This window comes from Zonotrichia leucophrys, chromosome 1A (assembly GCF_028769735.1).
Source record: "Zonotrichia leucophrys gambelii isolate GWCS_2022_RI chromosome 1A, RI_Zleu_2.0, whole genome shotgun sequence".
NCBI classification, from domain to species: Eukaryota; Metazoa; Chordata; class Aves; order Passeriformes; family Passerellidae; genus Zonotrichia; species Zonotrichia leucophrys.
In genome coordinates this window covers 62,701,545-62,722,164 of record NC_088170.1, presented here as the reverse complement: position 1 = coordinate 62,722,164, position 20,620 = coordinate 62,701,545, and the positions used below count along the sequence as shown (strand labels likewise).

The following is a 20,620-nucleotide window of genomic DNA, read 5'->3' as shown; positions in this document are numbered from 1 at the left end:
CCTTTCCCCTTCAAATTTTCTTCAATCTCTGGAACTACTTTTTATTTTTATTTTTTTTATGGTTTTTAAATTGTGAAAGCAGTTATTTAGGGGGAAAAGCAACAGAAAAGACTATCCAGTGTATCTCGGCATCAGGATGTCCAGAGGAATCCTGCACCAGAACATCAGATGTGGCACATAAAGGTCCATATCCATGGAAAGTGAAACAGAAAAAAAGGAAAGCTTCTCCTTCTACAAAGCAGAGCCCCCAGCCTACACTGCCCTTTGGCAACAATCCTCAGCCATGCTCTCTTCCAAGTCATTTTCAAAACTTGACTTAATCCCTCAACAGGGAGCATGCTAAATATTCATCTGTTAAGATTAATTATAGGTCTAACCAGAAAGACCAAGCCAGATCATAGTCAAGCTATAATACTGAAAGGAAAAAAGAAAAGGCAAAAAGTTTTAACCTAGAAACCATCCATTTGTTAGGGGACTTCCCCATCCCTATACTTGAAGAGGCTTTCTTTAATTCAGGGTCTTGTAATAAAGTGACAAAAACATTGTTCCCTGGGGTAATTGCACACTTTGTTTGTCTAGCAGTTTTAAAACTTCCCTACCTTGCCTTAGTTTTAACCCTCTCACTTTAGAGCCAGTTGCAAATCTATTTTTGACCTTCCTTCATTCAAGATTCTGTGATGAATTTCAGTACTTTATGTCCCTTGGGCCCTCTCAACTGCAAGCTTATTAAGAGAGTAAGGTGTCAATGCTCTTTTTTGTTTGGTTGGGTTTTTTGTTTTTTTTTCAAGAAATTTCACCAATGTCCTGCTAACAATGAAGGTGGCTTAGAGCTGATTTCATCTACAATGTTTGCAGGTTTTTTTAGCCAGTTTATTTGTTTCATTCCCACATTACTATTGCACCTCCTGTTTTTTCCCTCAGTAATGTTTAGATGCCTGAATGGTCAGCTGAATTCTATTATTTTAGTGAAGTGCAAGAGTGATCCTGTTTTTTTCTTTTTGTTGCTACTTCTGCATATGTGGATTTTTTTAAAGACTCAAGAAGCATGAGCCTCATATTATTGAAGACCTCAATAAAAGCAAATAGGCAACTATTTCCCCCCTTAAAAGCACTGCTAAAAGGCAGGAAATTATACTGCTTGCTTCTCCTATTAGAAAATGTCTGTAGAGAGGCAGAATGGCTGGATGTCTTTTTAATGTCTTTTTACTGTAGCTGTCAAGCTCGTGCTCACAAGCCGCCCTCTGAACTGCCCAGTTGTCTTTGTGTCCTTATGCCACAGCCAAAGGACTCAGCTCACAGTCCTGACCGAGGTCCTGGGGAGGAGACATTGGTTCAGGCACATCAATATGCTACTGAATCTGAGTTTGGGGTCACAGCATGCCCAGGGAGTCCTGAATCTGTCAGCACAGAGCCTCATATCCTTCACTCTTACACCTGATTGCAACTTATGACAACACAGCTCCAGTCTCTCCTGATGTGTGCAATCACGAATAGGTCAGAAACAGGCCATATATTATAACTTTGATTTATTTGTAGGTATTGATTGAGTTATCCAGCATCTCTCAGCTTGACAACACTCCTCGGTGGTATCCTCTTAAAGAACAGAGTGAAAACATAGATCATGGGAAATCTCATTCTGAAAAGAGTAGCCAACAATCTCCAAAACCATCTGTCATCAAGAGCAGAAGTCATGGAATCTTCCCGGACCCCTCCAAGGGTAGGAATGACTTGGTGCACCTGATACGAAATGTTTTCCCAGATGATGTGTAAACCTTTGCTATGTGTAAGTTCTAATAGAAAAATAAAGATACTGGTATGAAGTTTGTATAAATTTTTATTAAAAATGCATTTATCCCTGTGATTGATTAGTTGGAGACAAGGTTTAAGTTGTCTCAATCTTGTCAGCCAGCTTACTGAGCAATGATGTCCTTAAACCAGCAGCATACAGACTCTACTACTACTCTAAATGTGCTTTGCACATCTGCTATAGATTCTGTGCCCTTTTGATTTTCTTGATAGCCTTGGACAAACTCAATATATATTTAGCTTTCTATTTTTCATGTTCCTTAAATATTCCATGGATTTTTTTTCTGAAAATGCCACGTTAATATTTTATAGAACAATGATTATGCTGCAATAATGCATATGCATTTCCAGTCAATGATAATGGATTGTAGCACATCTCATTTTTATTGGAAATCAGTGAAGCTGATACAGTAGAAATATATTAATGTTTACAAAAGCAGAATTGATCTCAGTGTCTCCTGGTTCGAGAAATTTATCTCTAATTCTTTTTTTCATACTAAGTAGTCAGTGGACAGGTGCTCTCTTAAAGCATATTATGTGTCCTATCAAAGCAAAAAAACATTCCATCTACAATCCAGATGAGTGCCCCAGAGGGACAAGACTCTGCTCCATCTCCTCTCTATTTCTCTGTTTAACATTTTGCCAGGGACTGGTGTCTATATAAGATGTCTGTCTGAATTAGAGGTAAGTATAGAAGATTTTGTAAGTTAGGCTGTGATTGTCCTGATGGCATTATTCAGGATAAAATGACATGTATTTGCTAAGTATTTGATACTGGTGTAGGTGATGCTGCTTAGCCTCGACATTCTAGAGAACAGAAAGTGGAAAACACCATGCCATCATTCCACCAGTTTGAACCAGCACAGGAGGTCTAATTCACAGGTGATAAAAAAAAAACCTAATACTAAATAAATTATTCTCTGGGCCAGGTGACAGTGGGGGAGTAGAAAATAATGCTTTCTAACAGTTTCCTAATCATGATATATCCTGATGCTTTAAATGGAAAGGCACAGCTTAATCTTTGTTCCTTTTCTGGAATTCAGCTAGAGAGACCAGTCATGAGGAAGAGAATGAAAATGTCTGTTTTTAATAAATGCAAGAGTTGTACTTCTTCATTTTCCTGGTAGACATGCAGGTGCCCACCATTGAGAAATCCCACAGCAGCCCAGGGAGCTCCAAGTCTTCTTCCGAAGGCCACCTCCGCTCTCACGGTCCCTCCCGCAGCCAAAGCAAAACCAGCGTCACCCAAACGCACCTGGAAGACGCTGGGGCCGCCATCGCCGCTGCTGAAGCAGCTGTGCAGCAGCTCCGCCTTCAACCAAGTAAAAGACGCAAATAAATTCCTCAGCATGGCAGCTTAATGTTCATCTGTTGCCTTTTTCCCTGCTGTCCTTCCCTTTTCGGCTATTTTTCCTTTTTTATTTTTTCTGTTCTTGGCACACTGTGCTCACTCTGTTCAATGTCTTTCTTTGTGTGCCTGTGTGTGAGTACATATAATTACAATATACTCTTGTATTTAGAAGTCTTTTGTTTATTTAGTTATCTATTTATTTTATAAAGACTGCAGTGAAACTGGCTGTTTCTCCATCAGTCCCTTCACTCATGGTCCATGATGTTCCATGGTTGTGCATGACCCACAGAGAAGTCCACTGTGTTTTGGTGTCACTAAATACCTACCAATGAAATAATCAAAACCTGCAGAGATGCAACTGCCAGCTCTTCAAATTGCATACAAGACTGAGACCACATTAATAACAGGATGTATCTATAAGTAGCAAGCATGAAGGACAGTACTATACACACAAAAGAAGATTTGAAGTTAAAGAAACTTTTTTTTAACTACATGGCTGAGATTTCTATTTTTGAAACATGACTGTAAATATCTATTTTATTTTTTTTTGGAATGGAAATATAAGGCAACTTTCTTTATATCTCAGATACGACTGTGTTAGTGATGAGCAGAACAGAAATACAATAAAAACATTAAACACAATAATTGCAAAACCATTAAACACACAGAGCCAGTAACAACATCAGATTTCAACAATGTTGTCAAGTTAGCAAACTCAAAGGGAGTTGAGAGCTAAGTCAGGTGTCAGAGTTCAATTTTTTAAGTAGATTTTTACCATGGATTGATTAAGGGTCAAGTTAGATTTCATCTGACAACTTCAAATAGGTTAAAATAAATTAAAACCATTCCATTCAAAAGGATTACTCTCCAGAGTATACTTCTGACCAGTATCATCTGATTGCTAGCTGAGGGTTTAGTTGATGGCAAATTAAATCTCTCTGACTGTGAAGTCATTGTGTTTGTCTTTAGGATTTGTTGATATGCCATAAACTCACCATGGTATAATGCAAAACTGGGGGAAAATTATTTCCCTTGTCTTCACTGTCATTAATACAGAAACAGCCAGTTTTGATACTCTTTAATGCTGTGCATGTGGTGTCTCTTTGGTGTTTGAAAACACTACTTACTTAAATACAGAAAAAAAAAACCACTTCTGTTTGCATGAATAACATTTAAGCTGGTTCCATCTGAGGATACATACTCTGGGTTTCCATTTCACCCACACTGCCACAGCAGCACACAAAAGCGGTCAGTCTAATCATGCCAGGAAGCAGCACAGACACAGCATAGCAGGAGTCCTCCCTATTCAAAGAACTCAGTCTGACAATCTGCCTCCACCAGCCAATGACAACAAAGACCAAAGCCAACTAGCCCTCAGGAAAGTGATGTCTGATGGACCAGTCAAGCCTGAAGGAGGTGAGCAGAAAGACATGGTTAAGAAACCAACTACATCCCAAATACTTCTTGCCATGTCGACTAATTCATTGCGATATTTAATTATTTATTTTACCCCTCCATTAAGTGCTGTAAATGTTAACATGAATCAAGAACTCTGCTTGATTTTTCCACCTATCAGCGCATAAATCCATCATGAAAAACTGTGCTAAGAAGCATTATGAAACAACAAATGTGTGCACTTCCATTCCACTGGAGTACTTTGAATTCTGTTGAAAAGTAGTATAGCTTTGCTCATGTTGTTGCCTAATAAAAAGCATGCATCCAAGCTGGTCTGCTTAAGCATGATTGGACATTTCTTGTACTGTGACAAAAACCTAACTGCACATTTTTGTTTCTAAAAATGTAATTGGGACAATAACAATTCCTGTTTCCTCTTCCAACACAATTGTCATATCAACAGTCATTAGCATAGATAATTTTTCAAACCACCAGTGGAAAGGAAAGGAGTTTTGATCCATGTATAGCTCAATCTCTTGATAATTTTCGTATCAGCATCTTTAAAAATTATTTTCTACTTGTAGGCACCTGTAATACCACATATCATCAATTTATTCCCTCATCACAAATAAAGAGCCAGAATCTCAATCAGTTCAAATTGCCACTGTTCTTTTGACTTCTGGAGCATCTTGTTTATTTCCATGGAATCTGAGGGATAATACAAATAAATGTACTGACTGAACTCCCAGATGTTCTTTTGTGCTGTAATCCCTTCCTAAGCTCTCAAGATGTGTTGAAGGTTTTTCTGTCAACACCGTTGCACACATTGAGCAATATAAAAACTGGGTGAGGGGTACAGGAGAGAAAGAGGAAATGGTACTTTAGACAATATATTGTAAGGGCAACAAGTCATTTGGACAACAAGTGTGATCTTAAAACCACTAATAAACAGGGCAAAAGTAACAGGTCTTTTATGGCATATTTAGAAATGACAAGTTTTTTTCTTAGGAGAGCCTTTAGAATTCTTCCGTAAATCCAGGTATTCACACACAAGCACACACACACACACGCACACACACACACACACACACACACACATGGTATTACTCTACAGCTCAAATCTAGATGCTCAGCCCAGGCAGAACCAGGGAATGCTGTGGTACAAGCTCAGCATCATGTCTGAAAGCTGCATACCACTCCTGGGGGGTAGGCCATTCAAATCTAAATGACTCTTATGATCTTTTGAGATGTCGTGTCTGTCGAGTTTTATCACAGACTCGTAGCCCTTTGGTGATGCCTTTTCACGTAGATAGGTAATGCAAAACATTTTGCTTGTGATATAAGATTGAATATATAAAGTTCAGATATACATTTAAAATAAAGAAATAGTGAGTCTGTTGGCTTCAAGCGCCTATGCCAACAAAGTGTTATTCTATCTTCTTTATTTTTAAAATTTAAAAAATAATATATACTGATATGTACATGGCTCAGCAATATTGGAAGGATCATAGAGAGTTATGGGAATAAGAGTCCCCATTATAAATAATGAGTCCACATTATAATTATAAGAGTCCACAATAATATATAAAAAAGGTTAAAATTGTTATGAAGACATGTAGTACCTCTGTCTTTTTACTTCTGACAAATAAAACACAATCCTTGGTCACCTCCACAATGTTTACAAGTCTGGTTTCAGACCTGTGAGATGTTTTGGCTTTTCTTTATTGTTCCAAAGATAGTTTGTACAAATTTATTCATATGAGGTGGGCCAGTAGTTACCATTTTGAGGTTAATGACTCTCATGGCTTTTAGCAGGAATGAAAAGCAAGATGATTTCACAGCAGTTTTGTGCTGTGAGTATGAAAGTAAAATGAGATGAGTCTATAACCTCTAATGCAAAAAGCACCAAAGATGCTCTAAACAGCTTCCAACTTACGGACTTCTTTGTGGGATGAAGAGATGATAAAGAAAGGAGAGATTTCACCTTCATTGTGAACTTTGAATATCAGGGCATTGTCAGTTTCCCAGCCCATTCCTAAAGGGATGATGCATGTTTGTGGTACCCACCTCCATTATTATACCCACCCTACTTTATTGGTAGCTGCAAAAGGACACGTTAGAAGCTGGTTTTAATGACTGAACAGTCATCTTGTCAAGTTAGTAAATTTTTGTTACTATGTCTCAAAGCCCTTTACTAAGGAAGCCATTACAGATAATACACAACATTATTATTATTTTTTTACCATAGCTATTTCTCTGTGTATTTGTTAAACAATAGCATCTTTTAGAAGAATTGTTTGGGTTTTTTCAGCCTAAGTACACAGAGGTGATGGAAATGATTCTGTGCTGTGAAGTCCTTCTATGCCTAAGGTAACCCTCAGAAAGAGTGTCCTCCTTTGATCTTGCCTCTGAATAGCTCCATTTTTTCTCTTGAATTGATCTGGCTCTAGAAAAAACAACAAACCAAGCAAGACAAGGATCCTCAGTCATTCTGACAATGTCTCAGAGAAATCCTTCTCTAGTTCTGATTCCTAGGACCCTTTCTATTGGGTCTATTTTGTCAGTTATCAACTGTGTGTCTGTTGAGAAGTAACAAGAAAATCAAATAAGATCTGAACCTATAGCATAAATAGCGTATTTTGTAAAAACAAAGGTCTTTCATCAGTTTTTTGTTGAACTGAATTGTTTCTGGATTCCTTTTACGGAGTAAAAAATGTATTTAAATTAATCTACTTTAAAATTAAGGTGAAGATGCAACAAAAAACATTAGTTTTTGCAGAGAAACTTTGTAAAATCCAACAGTCAGCTACAGCAGTTAATTAAAAATAAACCCTGAAGTATAATTTTGTCATTGCCCGTGAGAGATAAGAGTGTGATCTACAAAGAAACCAACTGCATGCTACAATTTCCAATCACATCCCTCAGAGAGGAACAATAACATTTCAGAGCCAACTCTTTGAAGGCAGAAGTTGCAAGGGATCCAAGTCAGAGGACGGGTGGAGTTAATTTGATTTAGGTTTTGTGCAATATATGAATCATTTCCAATTACACATTCACTTAAAATTAAGCTCATTCCCTTCAACATAAATTTGTGTATTAAGAGTTTATCCACCAGATGAGTCAGTTTTGGAAACAGTGTGAATCAGTCCATCACCTTTTCAGTCACTAATTTATCCCACAAAAGAATCTTCTCATTATATGGAATTTTCTTGGTAGGTCAGTTATGTTTAAAATAAATTATTTTAGAATTCTTCAGCTACTTGAAAAGTTAGAGATGTTCTGATTATTCAGAACACCACCAGTTCTCTGGATACATGCATATGAAAGAATAGGTGCATTTGGAATATATTTTTTACTGATTTTATACAAAAAAGTCTAACCCAGCTTATAGATTTAAAGGACTGGACAACATGCTTTAGTTTTAATACCTTTCAATAAAGTGAATAAGAAAGACAAGATCTGAAAAAAACTTCAGCACCTATGTTAAGCATAAACATGCACTACCTCTGCCTCATCATAGTAGAAATTTGATTGGTTTGTCCTCTGCAGAGAAAAAGATGCCAGCTTTTCCCCTAAAGGACAATGATTGTACAATGAAAAATCAATTCCTTTATTACATTAGAATATCCAAGGGTGAACAAAAACCCATTATTTTATGACCAAATGAGAATTTCTAGAAATTTATTTTGAATGTTCCTAGCATCTTTGAAGAACAGTAAATTAATATTTAAATACTAAGTACCTCAGTAAGTGAATTTAAGTTTCAATATCATTGTAGCCCTACTTTTTATTCTTTCCAGCAGACACTCATGAAAAAGAAGCTACAAGTCAATATGCTATTGCTTGTACGTCTTTTGTTGATGGATGCCATAGGCAGCTTCTCTTCTATTTGGCTCACATTAACCTGAACAAATAATCAAACTGCCACAATAAAAACACTGCTATACTCACCTGAACAAGTTAGCAAATGTTAAAGATCTAGAAAAATTGCCATGTGTTTCAGTTAAAGATCCAAGCATCCCTCTTAATTTAAGGTAATACCAGCATTATAATTCTACAGGAATTTATGTCTAATTTTCAATAATGGAAAGAGTTTTTCAAGGTCAAACCTCTATCAACTTAAAATTACATTTCCTTAAAACATCCTCTGACACATGTACCTGGTATTATATTTTTTCATCACTGAAAATGGTGGGGTGGGGGAGCTGGGGGTGAGGAGGATGGAAGAAAATGGAGCCCCACAGAATTTCATAGAGGAAATTTCATCTTTTACATCATGCATTTTCCATCATGACACAACAGCTTTTCCATACAGTTGTATGTCAAGGGATTTAACTGGCTGGGGGAGATCTACTCTCAGAGATTATATTGTTAGTTAGAATACCTCCAGTTTCAAAACTCTACATCAGCATTTTCAGAATGGTACCCAATTAAGTCTATCAATTTAAACATCTCAAAGAATTCCAGTTTAAAACACTTTAGTTCAAAAGGCAGAACATCTGTTTATAACTGTCTTGAACCAACAACTTTCACACAAGTTCACTTATATGTCAACATAATAGGTTAAAGCTACACAGAAATGTAATGTGGTGCCTGCATCAAGACATTGTCATCACTGCACAATCCATGATACAACTCTGAGCCAGAACTGTGTAATTTCTAGCCACTTAGCTGCAAGAAATTAAAATTTTTATGAATTTTCCTTATCACTAAGTTCTATTTGCTAGCAATAATGGAATGAAAGGAAATTGATTCCTAGGTTACATAAATCTTCTGAATTGGAAATGATTGTGGTTTCAAATACCTGCTAATTTGGGCTCCCTTTTGGTCTGTATCCATTTTCACACATTTAATAGGCAATGCCATGTTTTAATTTCCTACATTATTTTAGGATATTTCCTTCACACTTATATAATTTATAGCCCAAAGCTGTTTAGTGACTCATGTCACTAGTTTCTTAGTTTCCAAGTTAAATGGGCCTTCATATTGCTCCAAATAACCCATTTCCAAGAATCATTATCAAAACAAGAACAGTTTGTCCCCAATCTCTGCAGATAGCAGAGAGTGTCTTTTCAACCTTGTTCCAATCTAATAGCTGGCCCATTTTGCTTTGGATATTCCTGCTATTTACTCTTTCACCATTTTAAACTGACATATAATTTCAGAGAATTGCTCAGCTTCTTCATTTGATAACTCATATTTCAAAAGCATTTTTTCAACATTTTGTAGGAGAGACTAACCCTACAGAGTGCATGGAAAGTTATTTCGTCTAAATTGCTTTCCTGGGTAAAGAAATTACTTCAGTACAGTTTAAGAAATGTGTTGTTCTTCTGTTACTTCTCAGATGGTAAATTTCTCTGTAAAGGATTGTCTTGAACTTTCACAAAGTATCACTGCTCAGTATCCTATAAAATCCATGTCTAATATACAGCTGTGGCTGAGATGGGTGACACCATGTTTTAAAGTCCTGTTCAGTATGAGGGACCATTAGGAAAATAAACTATCTTGGCTGACCTGAGGTAGATGTGTTTGATCACCAGTTGTTTATGCATCCCCCAATCTGTTGCCAGTTCACAAAAGATGCAACAAGCAGTTCCAACAACAGTTCTACCCTAACTGAGCAAGCTGGAGCAGCTCTTGCTTTTAATGCTAGCAAACACTTCATGAAAACAGGAAAACTGGCCTTTGGGGCTCTTTGAGTTTGGAGCACTTGAAACACAAAGCTACTGAGAGTGAAGGGCAGCCAAGCTTCTGCCAAAAGACACTGCATGAGATGCCCAGTCTGTCGGTCATCAGAAAATTACACACAGCAGATGGGTGCTTTCACCTTCTCCCATGGGCTTGCATCTCTTTGAGAAGACTCAGAGTGATGCTTTCAGCCTTTTTTGTCACCCAGAGTTTCTCAGAAGCTGGACATTTAAAAGAACAAATTCTTTCAAGTAATTAGAGGGCAACTGGGGAAACTTAATCCTGAATCCACACTTGAAGGGTTTTTTCCCTCCTCCTGTTTGGTTCACAAACAAAACCATTATTCCCAATGTGTTTTGACAGATTATTTCTGTTTCTAGACAGAAACTGGAAAAGGAGTACATCTACAATTTATTCACCAGGAGAAAGTGCTGGTTGAGTCTGTTGTTTCCTCCATATGAAGCACAGAACTGTATAGTCAACTTTTTAAAATTTAAGTCTTAAAAAAACATCCATTCACTGTTGAATAGCTGGAGTGGCTGAGAATGCTGGATTGTTTCCATTTTCCTGCAAACTGATTTAGTAGCTCCTGGTTATAGGTCTTGTGTGAATGATCAATCTTCCCTATATTAGGTTTTAACAAAGTATCTTCTCTGTTGTCTGTTGAAAAAATACTTTTCTGAAAGATTAAATGAAATGATATGCCTTCCAAGCTTTCCTCTCTTACTGATTTTAATACTATATTTTCTTCATACTAAGGCATGACTTACGCGTTTTTCTTGATTCTAAAAGTCTTTTTTCTAACTGGGTCCATCAGCCAAAGCAAAAGCAAATACATATTTTTGCCATAATAATAATTTTAAAACTTAGAAGTAAAAAGATGGAGTGGATAGCAGATAGTCAGTGCCAACCTCCATCTTATTGAATCAGCAATTCTTTTCCAAAAAGGCATAAGGATTGAATTTATCATGTCCAAACATCATTCTGTTGATTTTTTTTCTTCTTCCTGTAAACCATGCAGAGTACAAAAGGTATCTGTCTAACCATTATAATTTTTTTTGAAAACCCTGGTCCTACACCAGGTATAAAATTATCATCCACTTTTTGGGAACCTGAAATAATTACTGCAAGCAGTTGAGAACTTTTCCAACTCATTTATATATTATTCACTAGAATGATTGACCTGAAATTTCGCTCATGCCAGAGCCTGTAAAACAGGCAGTTTAACAGAATCACTCAGAGGCAGCATTAACACCACTTTTCAAACCACTAAATGTGACATATGTACCCATTAACACCCATTCCAAGTAGAGAACATTTCATCTCATCGAGGGAACTACTGGCTAAAATAGGATTAACAGATGAAAATTAAATCAAATCACAACAATAACTTTTTATAATAGGAAAACTGTGCCCTATGTCAGAGAAAGCAGCTCATATTAGGGTTTTAAACTTTCATTTCATAGTTCCATTCTTCACAGTTAAATGGGTGGGCAGCCCAGATATGATGATATTGCAGTGCTTAGAAACTGCCAAGCACCTGATAAAGTGTGAAAAGGGTTTACAGAAATAGGGCTGGAGGGGGTGAAGGGATATCTCCTTTCTCCCAGAGAGAGGCCAAATGAAGGTGCATAATGACCTTCAGTTAGGTTTTGTCTCTTTCATCTGCTGGGACCTGACGAGTCTTTTCTCTAAAAATGTAAAGTTTTAAGAATAATATGAAATTGACAGGAAAACCTTGCCTTTGGGAAGTATTTTAAAAGTTTTTTAGGGTTTCTAAGAGTTTTTAAAAGTTGTTTATTGGGTTGGTTGGGTTTGGGGTGGTTTGGTGGGGGGGGGCATCACTTAAGAGCCAGAGAATAATTTGCAAAATCAAAGGGCAAGGAAGCAATGAAACACTCTGGGTACTTAATATTCAAATGATGAAAAGTGCCTTCACCTGCATTCTTATTTAGGTAAACATTGTAGATTTCTGTAAAGCAAGACTGCAGCTTGTAGCTCCAGGCACCTGTGTGATACCAGATGACAATATCTAATCTTTGGACTCAAGTCAATCCATATGAAACTGTTCAAATGCTACAGACCAAAGCATCTCCTGCCAGAACTTGGCTGTCAAAATCCATGGACTGAAGAATTTTCTAGCATAGGCAGATGTAAGCAGAAGCTCTGTAACTCAGAATTACCCTGCCCTAATACCATAATTAAAAGTAAAATTAAAACTAAATATAATGCAATAGCTGTCTATCCTTTATGTGGATATGAACCCAATTAACCAAGCAAGGTGGAAATTGGTCTGACACTTTCAGGAATTCTCAGACCTTACATAGACTGGTAAGACTAGAGGAGCAATAGAGTGAAATCTGACTTTCTTGATAAAGTTTCTATGACAACGTTTGCATGTATTCAAAAAGAAAGGGCAAGACTGCAAATGAGTGTGCATACTAGTTTCTTGAATATAAGAGCATGGAACTAGTTCTATCTTTCCACATAGAGTGGAACTATAACCATAGTTATACTAACTCTCGGGGGAAATATTGCATAACAGCAAGCATTGCCGCATCATCAGAACTCCAAAGTTTTGTGTATAACCAGCAGAAACTTAGAGGTCTAGATGTATCTGTAAAAATCCTGACATGTAGAAAATGTGGGTGTCTCACAAGTTATGAGATGATCTCTGTATCCAGATTCTGAATTTGACATGAAACCAGCTGTAAATCTATTTGTGGATTTCATATCTTGTCACAAACTGACACTGTGATTCATTACTTTCATAGAGCAGACAGGAAAGAAAAAAAAAGAATAACATTAAACTTTAGAATTTTCAAAATCCAGTCATGAATCTAAACTTGGATCCATTATAACCATTCACCAAGTGAAGTGACCTTATGGAAAAAAACATCAATATGGAAAATTATGTGAACTGGTGAAAACAGTAGAAAAACTAAAAATACAGCATACTGAATGTGTAATCAGGGTGCAGCTGTTTCAAAAGAAACAGCTATGCGTTGATTATAAATAGATGAAGCAAAACTTCTAACCCATTTCTAAAGAATTCATTCAAGCTTTTCTGGATTGAACTAAATTCTAGGTTCTTACTGGTTTTAGAAATCCACAAGTAAAGAAACAAGAAATGCTAGTTTTTGCAGAAAAAATCAGTAAAAAAAAGGAAAATCCTAGATATGAAAGATCCTTTCAGGCCACATATGTCATGGTGATTTATGGTACACTAAGTAAATTCATGCCTAGGGGAAGAACTGAAGATTCTTTTCTGTGCTGGCACAATATTGTTTTGGCTTCCATGGGTTTTGCAGATGTGTTGATCTCCCATTTGTACTCACCTGTGAGGCATTTGTCATGCCATGGCACAAAAAAAAAAAAAACCCCAACAGAACAACCTAAACTAAAGGAACCCTCAGAATTCCAAACAGACAACATTGGGAGACATAGAGGTCTTGCAAAGACAATGAGAACTGAGGTAATGAATCAGTTTGGGACAGTCATGAGAGAGCCACAATTCAGGCTGTTAAAGACAGGGCAACAGGCAATAATATGTTATAATAGAGAGTTTGACCTCTCCTCTCTGAAACATCACTCTTGCCCAGCACCTCTCAGCAGCATTTTGCTGACATGTCACCACAGGCACAGGAATTCACACACAGCACCATCAGCTGAAAGTGATAGAGCAACCACTGCACACAGCCACCCCAGCTGGCTGTCTCTCTGGAAAAACACGGGTGCTTTCCTCCAGGTGAGATATTGAGAGTATCTGCTGATAACACCATGATTTTAAAATGTATTCCTTTTGTATTTACATCCAAGAAGGCAGCCTATGATCAATTGATCAATGTGTAAAGTCATGGAATAGAGCTAAAGGATAATTTTATCTGAAAAAAACGTTCCATTTCATCTGAAAACAACGTTCCATTGACAGATTCCATTTCATCTGAAAACAACCTTCCATTGACAGATTCCATTTCTGGCTGTGGGCAACAGTGGAACAAAGGACATTAATAGAGTTGAAATGATCAAAAAGTTATGTGGCAACTTGGTTTACCAGTGAAGAATCACCATGGAGAATATGGATTCCTTATCCCAATTCCTTGGGATTGCCCAAGGATTGATGACATGAGAATTGCTTCATTTATTGCTTCCAGTTCAAATTACTCACCTGTTTTTGCATTACGTTTGAGGAGTTATACTCAGCTTCCTGGTCCCACATCAGGCAGCAGGCAGCGATCTTCACCAAAAATATTATTCAGTTAGTCAGACATAAAAAATATTGATTACCAGTTTAAAGCAAGACACTGTTGGGGCTCTGGCTCTTATTAAAATTCCAGTTAGATACTTGTCCAATTTATTTTTAAAGAAGAATCTCTTTTAACTACTTATATAGGAGTTTCACAGTTCAGCAAAATAACATAAAATCTCATTAAGTCTTCATAGAAAAATAACTTTGCAAAACATTATTTTCTATCTTCAGTATATATGCTCAGTAGGTTGAAATAGATGAAACATGAAAATAGCAGATGTATTAGAGGACATTTAGAAAAAAATAAACAACAACCCAAATCTATATTAATATTCCCAGACAATTGTGTTATTCAATATGAGAATAGCTACTCTATTGTTCCTGTATTAATTACTATGTGTAATGTCACAGTGTCCTTTTTCCTTTGTATTTCTCAACTTGCAAAATGCAAAATACTGGATGATTTGTTCATGTAGTGCAGTAATGTCCAAAACACAAAATAAGGCAATCTGAAGTAAAACTAACATATGGTATTCTAACACCAAATGGTATAAAATTCGATTTAGGCATCTCCCATCAAATTATGTTCATTAAAATTCTATGCACATAGTAAGAGAGATCCAGATGGGTAGAAGCAGTTGAGAAATATAATGCATAGCTGTGTTATGTCTGAAGAGGGGTGGGGATATTCTCTGTGACTATAGGTTGTGTGCTTACACATCTTTGCAAACTCCTCTCCTCAAAATCACCTAATGCAAAGAACATTTCATAAAGAATATGAGGAAAGCCCCACTGGGGCTTTCATTTTTACAAGATTATTGTATGAAATATTTAAGATGAAAAACTGGTTTTCTGCCACTTTAATCAGAAAAGCAGTGTTAACCATTCTATCCTGGTCTTGTTTTTTCCTTCAGGCTGTTGATTTGAACTATTAACATGACGGGAGAAAAAAAATATGGTGGTGTGTTATTTGGTTTAGAGCACCATATACATGAAAACAAACTTCATCTGCAAAATATGATAAAGCAATATTTGAATGTAAAATATAAAAGTGAAAGTGTTTGCAGCATGTGATTTTGATAAATTACTTTTTTTTTCTTCATGTCAGTGCTACTGATGTCTTAAAAGTTTTTGGTAACCAAATGTTCCTGCCCTGTACAGCAAGGTCTGCTAATCACCGACCTGCAGAAAGCTCTGTCTCCACTGGCTCGTCAGCCAGTAGCTTTGGCAGTGGATACAGCATGGATAGCGAAGGCAGCAGCAGTGCCACGGGAGAGAATAACCTATTTCCCATCCCCAGAATGTAAGGTTTCTGCATTCCTATATTGTATCCTCCATTTTAGCACAATTTATAGCACTTTCACTGTGCCAGTCATCTTCTCATGCAGTTTCCTCTGCAGACTTGAGTTATGCAGTAGAATGGCAGCTAAAGGGGGGATTTCCCCACAGTTCACACTTTTATTCTGCTTTGTTGAGCATTGGAAATGTTAATGACCAATCAAACCTCTTCCTCAACCTTGTGAATTTCTTCCTGTCATGTAGGAGATGTGCTGGTCTCAGCCCTTGATGAATGTGTGTAGAGATAGGCTTAGTTTATGTTTATAAGTACAACTATTGTAGGATTGAGAAAGCTTAGTTTAAATTTTCAGATTTTCCTCCCTCTGTAAAGAGATGTTACTAGTGCAAGGGGAATTCACATTCTGGATACACCACAGCTTTTCCCAAGTTTTTAGGAGTTTCAAAAGAATTTCTCAGTTCTTGGCTGGAAAAAGGTTTTTGGTACAGAGTCCCTGTAGGAATTATCAAGCTGCTATCAGTGCAATGATTCTATAAAATGATTTAATTATCCAAAATTTTTAGTACTCCACAGAGAAAAGTTTTGCCAGAATTTTTTCATCTCCTCTATCAGCATGCACCATCATTTATCAATTTCATTTATATTCCCTAATAGGACAAAGTAACTTCTGATCAATTTAGTGATTCTGTCCTAAAAAGTTTACAGATTGACTGTTCTCAAAATATTAGTTGGTGTTCATTGTTCATTCATTGTCTGCAATAGTTGTTCAATATTTTCTCTGGAACAAAAAATTTTTGCTTTTTCCTTGAAGTTGTGAACTATTAGTCGTGAAAGATATAAGCTTCCTAGAAAAACTTGAATGAAGTGAAAATTCTCTAGAACTGTGATATTTCTGAGTATTTATCATTTAATAAATAAAGTACAATGGTATTTGTCTACATCTTGTTAGTAACTAAAGGGAAAATAGAGATAAATCTAAGACTTCAATCTCACCTTCAGAATCTAGCAGGATTATGTGATTTAGATTGTAGGGTGCTAATTGTTTGATTTGCATGGGATTTTTCACTCATGTTGTTCGAAGTTAAAAGGGGAAAACAAAGATGAACTTTGACAAAATCAAAATCAAAAGAAAATTATTGGGCTGTCATTCCTAGTGAGAAAAGCAAAGATACATAAAATCTATGTGCACAATAACACAAGATGGAGCTCTCAATAGAAATTTTCTGTTCACACATGCCAAATTTGAGTCCAAACAACATCACTTACTGTGTATTGACTGGCAATGTGACAGTGCCTACAGTTCCTTGCTATTTGGCTGACAGACTCATTGGTCTCCTAAGCCTGAAATCAGCCCCACTTCTACTGAAAAGCAGGAGGAAGTCTCCACAGCCTCAGATTTTCTCATAAAAAATTTTTTCTCATGAATTATAGTTAAGTATATAAAATATATCCACGTCTCATTTTTTGTAAGGCCACTTTTTTTTTTTTTTATTATGGCATTTTAAATTAAGTTATTTATATGCTTACAGAGTATTTAAAATTACACAGAAATCTTTTACAGACAGGACCTGCTTCATTTTTCATGTTATCTCCCCAGGGAGAAAATGAATGACAAAATAACTGTTTAGCATCAGATCATTCATGGAGAGAATGTTTAAAATAGATAACTGTTTCCATTTTAAATTCTGTAAAAAAATTCTTATTTATCTGAATATATGTATAATTTTAATTCTACTCATCATTTGCACTCACACTGGCTTGATAATGACTTCAGGGACTCAGACCTTGTACACTAATTCAGCAAATCCATAAGCACACAGCTTACGATTTGGATGTGAAGTATTAAAAGGGCTAAATATTTTTAAGTATCTTGGCATTTAAATTCTCTTTTGATTATAAGCTCCCTGCTTAGACTAAGTTTCTGGTCTATCAATAGAAATTGTTGGGTATGCTGAGTTTTACGCTCTTTGTTTTAGTCCAAGTGCTTTAACCATAGCAACAATTAGTCTTGAAGCAAAATAAAATAATTAAATAGTGACACCATAGGAATTGTTTGATGAGGTAACTAATTAGAATACTTGCCAATATTAAGTAGCTATAATTATCAAGGGAAATTAATAATTATTATACAGTTACATCAATCTGAATATATCTTGTAAATTCTTTCTAATTTGGTTTTTTTTTTAAATACTCCTATTATCCAGTTGTAATATTCTTGAAAGCTACTCATGTTCTTATCTCTGATAAAGACCAGATTCTCTATGCTTTTGTGTTGTGTAACACTTTATAGCAGTATTATTGGCTGTAAAATAAAATACATTTTGAATGCAAAGGTGAAAACCAATTTAATGATGTATAATGAATATAACCCTTGGGAGAAATAATTCTTGTATCATATTTGTAAGGATTTATGAAGCATTATCTACAGAAGAAGGAAATAGCTTTCAGTTTAAACTCAATACAGAATCACTTGAAAAACTGATTTTATACTAATTTTTTTGTTCCCTGTGAATTTGGACAACTTCACACATGAAGTTTTCTTCTCACAGGTTGACACTTTTCTACTCAGGTAGACAAGAACAGTGCTGACCCTTTAATACCCAAGAAATCACATGCAACTGAAGATAATGCCTTATAGTGTCTATCACAGCAGTCAGAGTCTTAGGGCAAAAAGGAAACTAGAAGCACAAATGTTTGAGAGTGATTTTAATCATGCCTTTGAGCTTGCAACAAGTATAATTAAAGATAGCTTATATTTAACTTTCATTTGGTAAAAGTAGTTATTAAGATTCCAATGAAGGTTCTTTGTACACAAAATTCAGGAAAATAGTGAACTCTAGGGCATGATTTATTCCACTCTGTTTAGGATTAATGTTAAGTTTTCAGAATTGTTTCTTATGCTTAATCTAAACTATAAAGTAAAGCAATGATTTAAGAAGATGACAACCACAAACCTTACCTTTGAAGTAATTGAATTGGTATGGTAGACCAAATATCAATTTTTATGACTGCTTATTATTTATTTCACTTTTGAGTATGACAAGATAAAGTGAGAAGAGATTTGTAGCCCCAGACTGATGTGGGGCAGGTAGCAGACAGCACCTGATGGACCCATTCTGTAAGAATGTACAGGCTTACCAAGATGTGATTGCAGCTGCCTTCAAAAGAGAAAAAATATAATATTCTTAAAAGAACCAAGCCTCATTAGCTTAGATATATCATTGTTTTAGCTTTTATCTTTCTATGGTTTATTGACAACAGCAACCATACCTTTTCACAGAGGGAAGATGAGCCAGAATGGACAAGAACCAGTGAAGCAGTCGGGAGTGGGAGTGACTGATTCAGAAGGTAAAAAGAAATACAAACAGCTCCACAGTGGTACCCCATCTTTTTAGGAAGGATGTGCCCATTTCTTTGGCTTGTCATGCTATGAAAAATTAGTCTATGCTCTCTTTGTATTGTAGATTAAAATCCTGACTTTCATTTTCTCTAGGGGTCCTTTAGACAGAACTCCAGTGTAATGATTCTTCAGTTTAAATGAGAATGGGGCCCTACCTGTATATTTAAAGTAATTAAATAGTTAGATTGCAATGAATAATATATAATAATATCTGTCTTCTGATGTTCATTGCTTTTCAAAGAAAACATACAAAGTATGGAGCAGACTCAGTGCTCAGTGGATTCGAATAATATATATCTAATTCGTATCAGGCTCTATTTATATAACATTTCAGAATATTTACTTCATAAATTAATTATTAATATTAGTTTTTACATAAAACATTAATTTAAAATAAAAATATTAGCTGAGCAGGTTTGACTGCTGCACTTAATGCAGATGAACTATAATGAAACATTTATTGGATTGGGAAATCCTGAGTGATTTTATTTTGGTATTAATGTGGTGCTGAGAAATAAAAAGACACTGTAATATTGGAGCTGGAAAGCACCAGACAGAATGACTTTCAAAATTTCATAGGGAATGTGGTTATCTTTTTAATGTGTAATAATGGAAATACACATGAAAATGGAGAGTGTTTTGTACTAAAGGACATTTTATGAAAATTACATTTCCCTTTACATATGAGGTATATTCTTTCAAGTGTATGTTTATATTGACCTTAAATATAAAACTTAACAACCATGACCTTCATTTTATTATTAAAATAAGACCTTTTTCATTTAGATGCATTTCAATGAAGCTTGGAGTATCAATTAATTAATAAATCAAAATTTATATTTATAATTGATAAATGGACCTTAAGCTTAGTCATTTAAAAAAATCAACATTTTTCAGGTTTCCAGAATCTCTATACATGAGAAAATAATTGCTGGTTCTATATTTGAGTAAAAGCATCTAATGTTTCACAGAGCTGAAGAAATCAAATTAGAATTTACAGGTAGATCTGAAAAGTTCTCTTTTCCAAAACAAGAATTCTTACTCGTATATATGCATTTTACTAAAAATTTCCATACATAGTACTCATTAAAAAATACTTAATAATTTGCTTTATCAAATATCAAATATGGAATACTTTAATAGTCTTCCTATCAAAATTGAATTTTTCAATATTATATTTAAGCATTAAAAAAAATCTGTTTTCTAAAAGAGAAATGATGGGATGAAAATGGGAAGTTGGGAATTTTTTATTTTTATTTTATCATTATGAGTTTTATGCAGATTTATAATTGTAAAAAATATATTTTCATTATCTTGTTCATCGTAAGTTGCCCCTTGGGTTATATCTTGCATCCTAAATTTCAGAGCCTAAAAATACAAAATATTTTCATTTCTTGTTGGTGTTATTAATTAACGCCAAACCCAAACAAATCC

The 20,620-nt window shown here is 35.5% G+C and overlaps 1 protein-coding gene across 5 annotated transcripts in view; it reads left to right on the top strand.

Annotated features, from left to right (window-relative positions):
• Window positions 1-20,620, top strand: part of PCLO (piccolo presynaptic cytomatrix protein) — a 326,044-nt gene that overhangs the window by 261,911 nt on the left and 43,513 nt on the right. For 2 of the 5 annotated variants that reach the window (XM_064702961.1, XM_064702959.1), the window contains exons 19-23: window positions 1,537-1,717; window positions 2,934-3,128; window positions 4,391-4,573; window positions 15,651-15,792; window positions 19,067-19,134. In XM_064702961.1, coding sequence (XP_064559031.1) covers window positions 1,537-1,717; window positions 2,934-3,128; window positions 4,391-4,573; window positions 15,651-15,792; window positions 19,067-19,134 — 769 coding nt within the window. The remainder of the gene's footprint in view (window positions 1-1,536; window positions 1,718-2,933; window positions 3,129-4,390; window positions 4,574-15,650; window positions 15,793-19,066; window positions 19,135-20,620) is intronic. The other 3 variants (XM_064702962.1, XM_064702960.1, XM_064702964.1) reach the window with 3 other exon arrangements.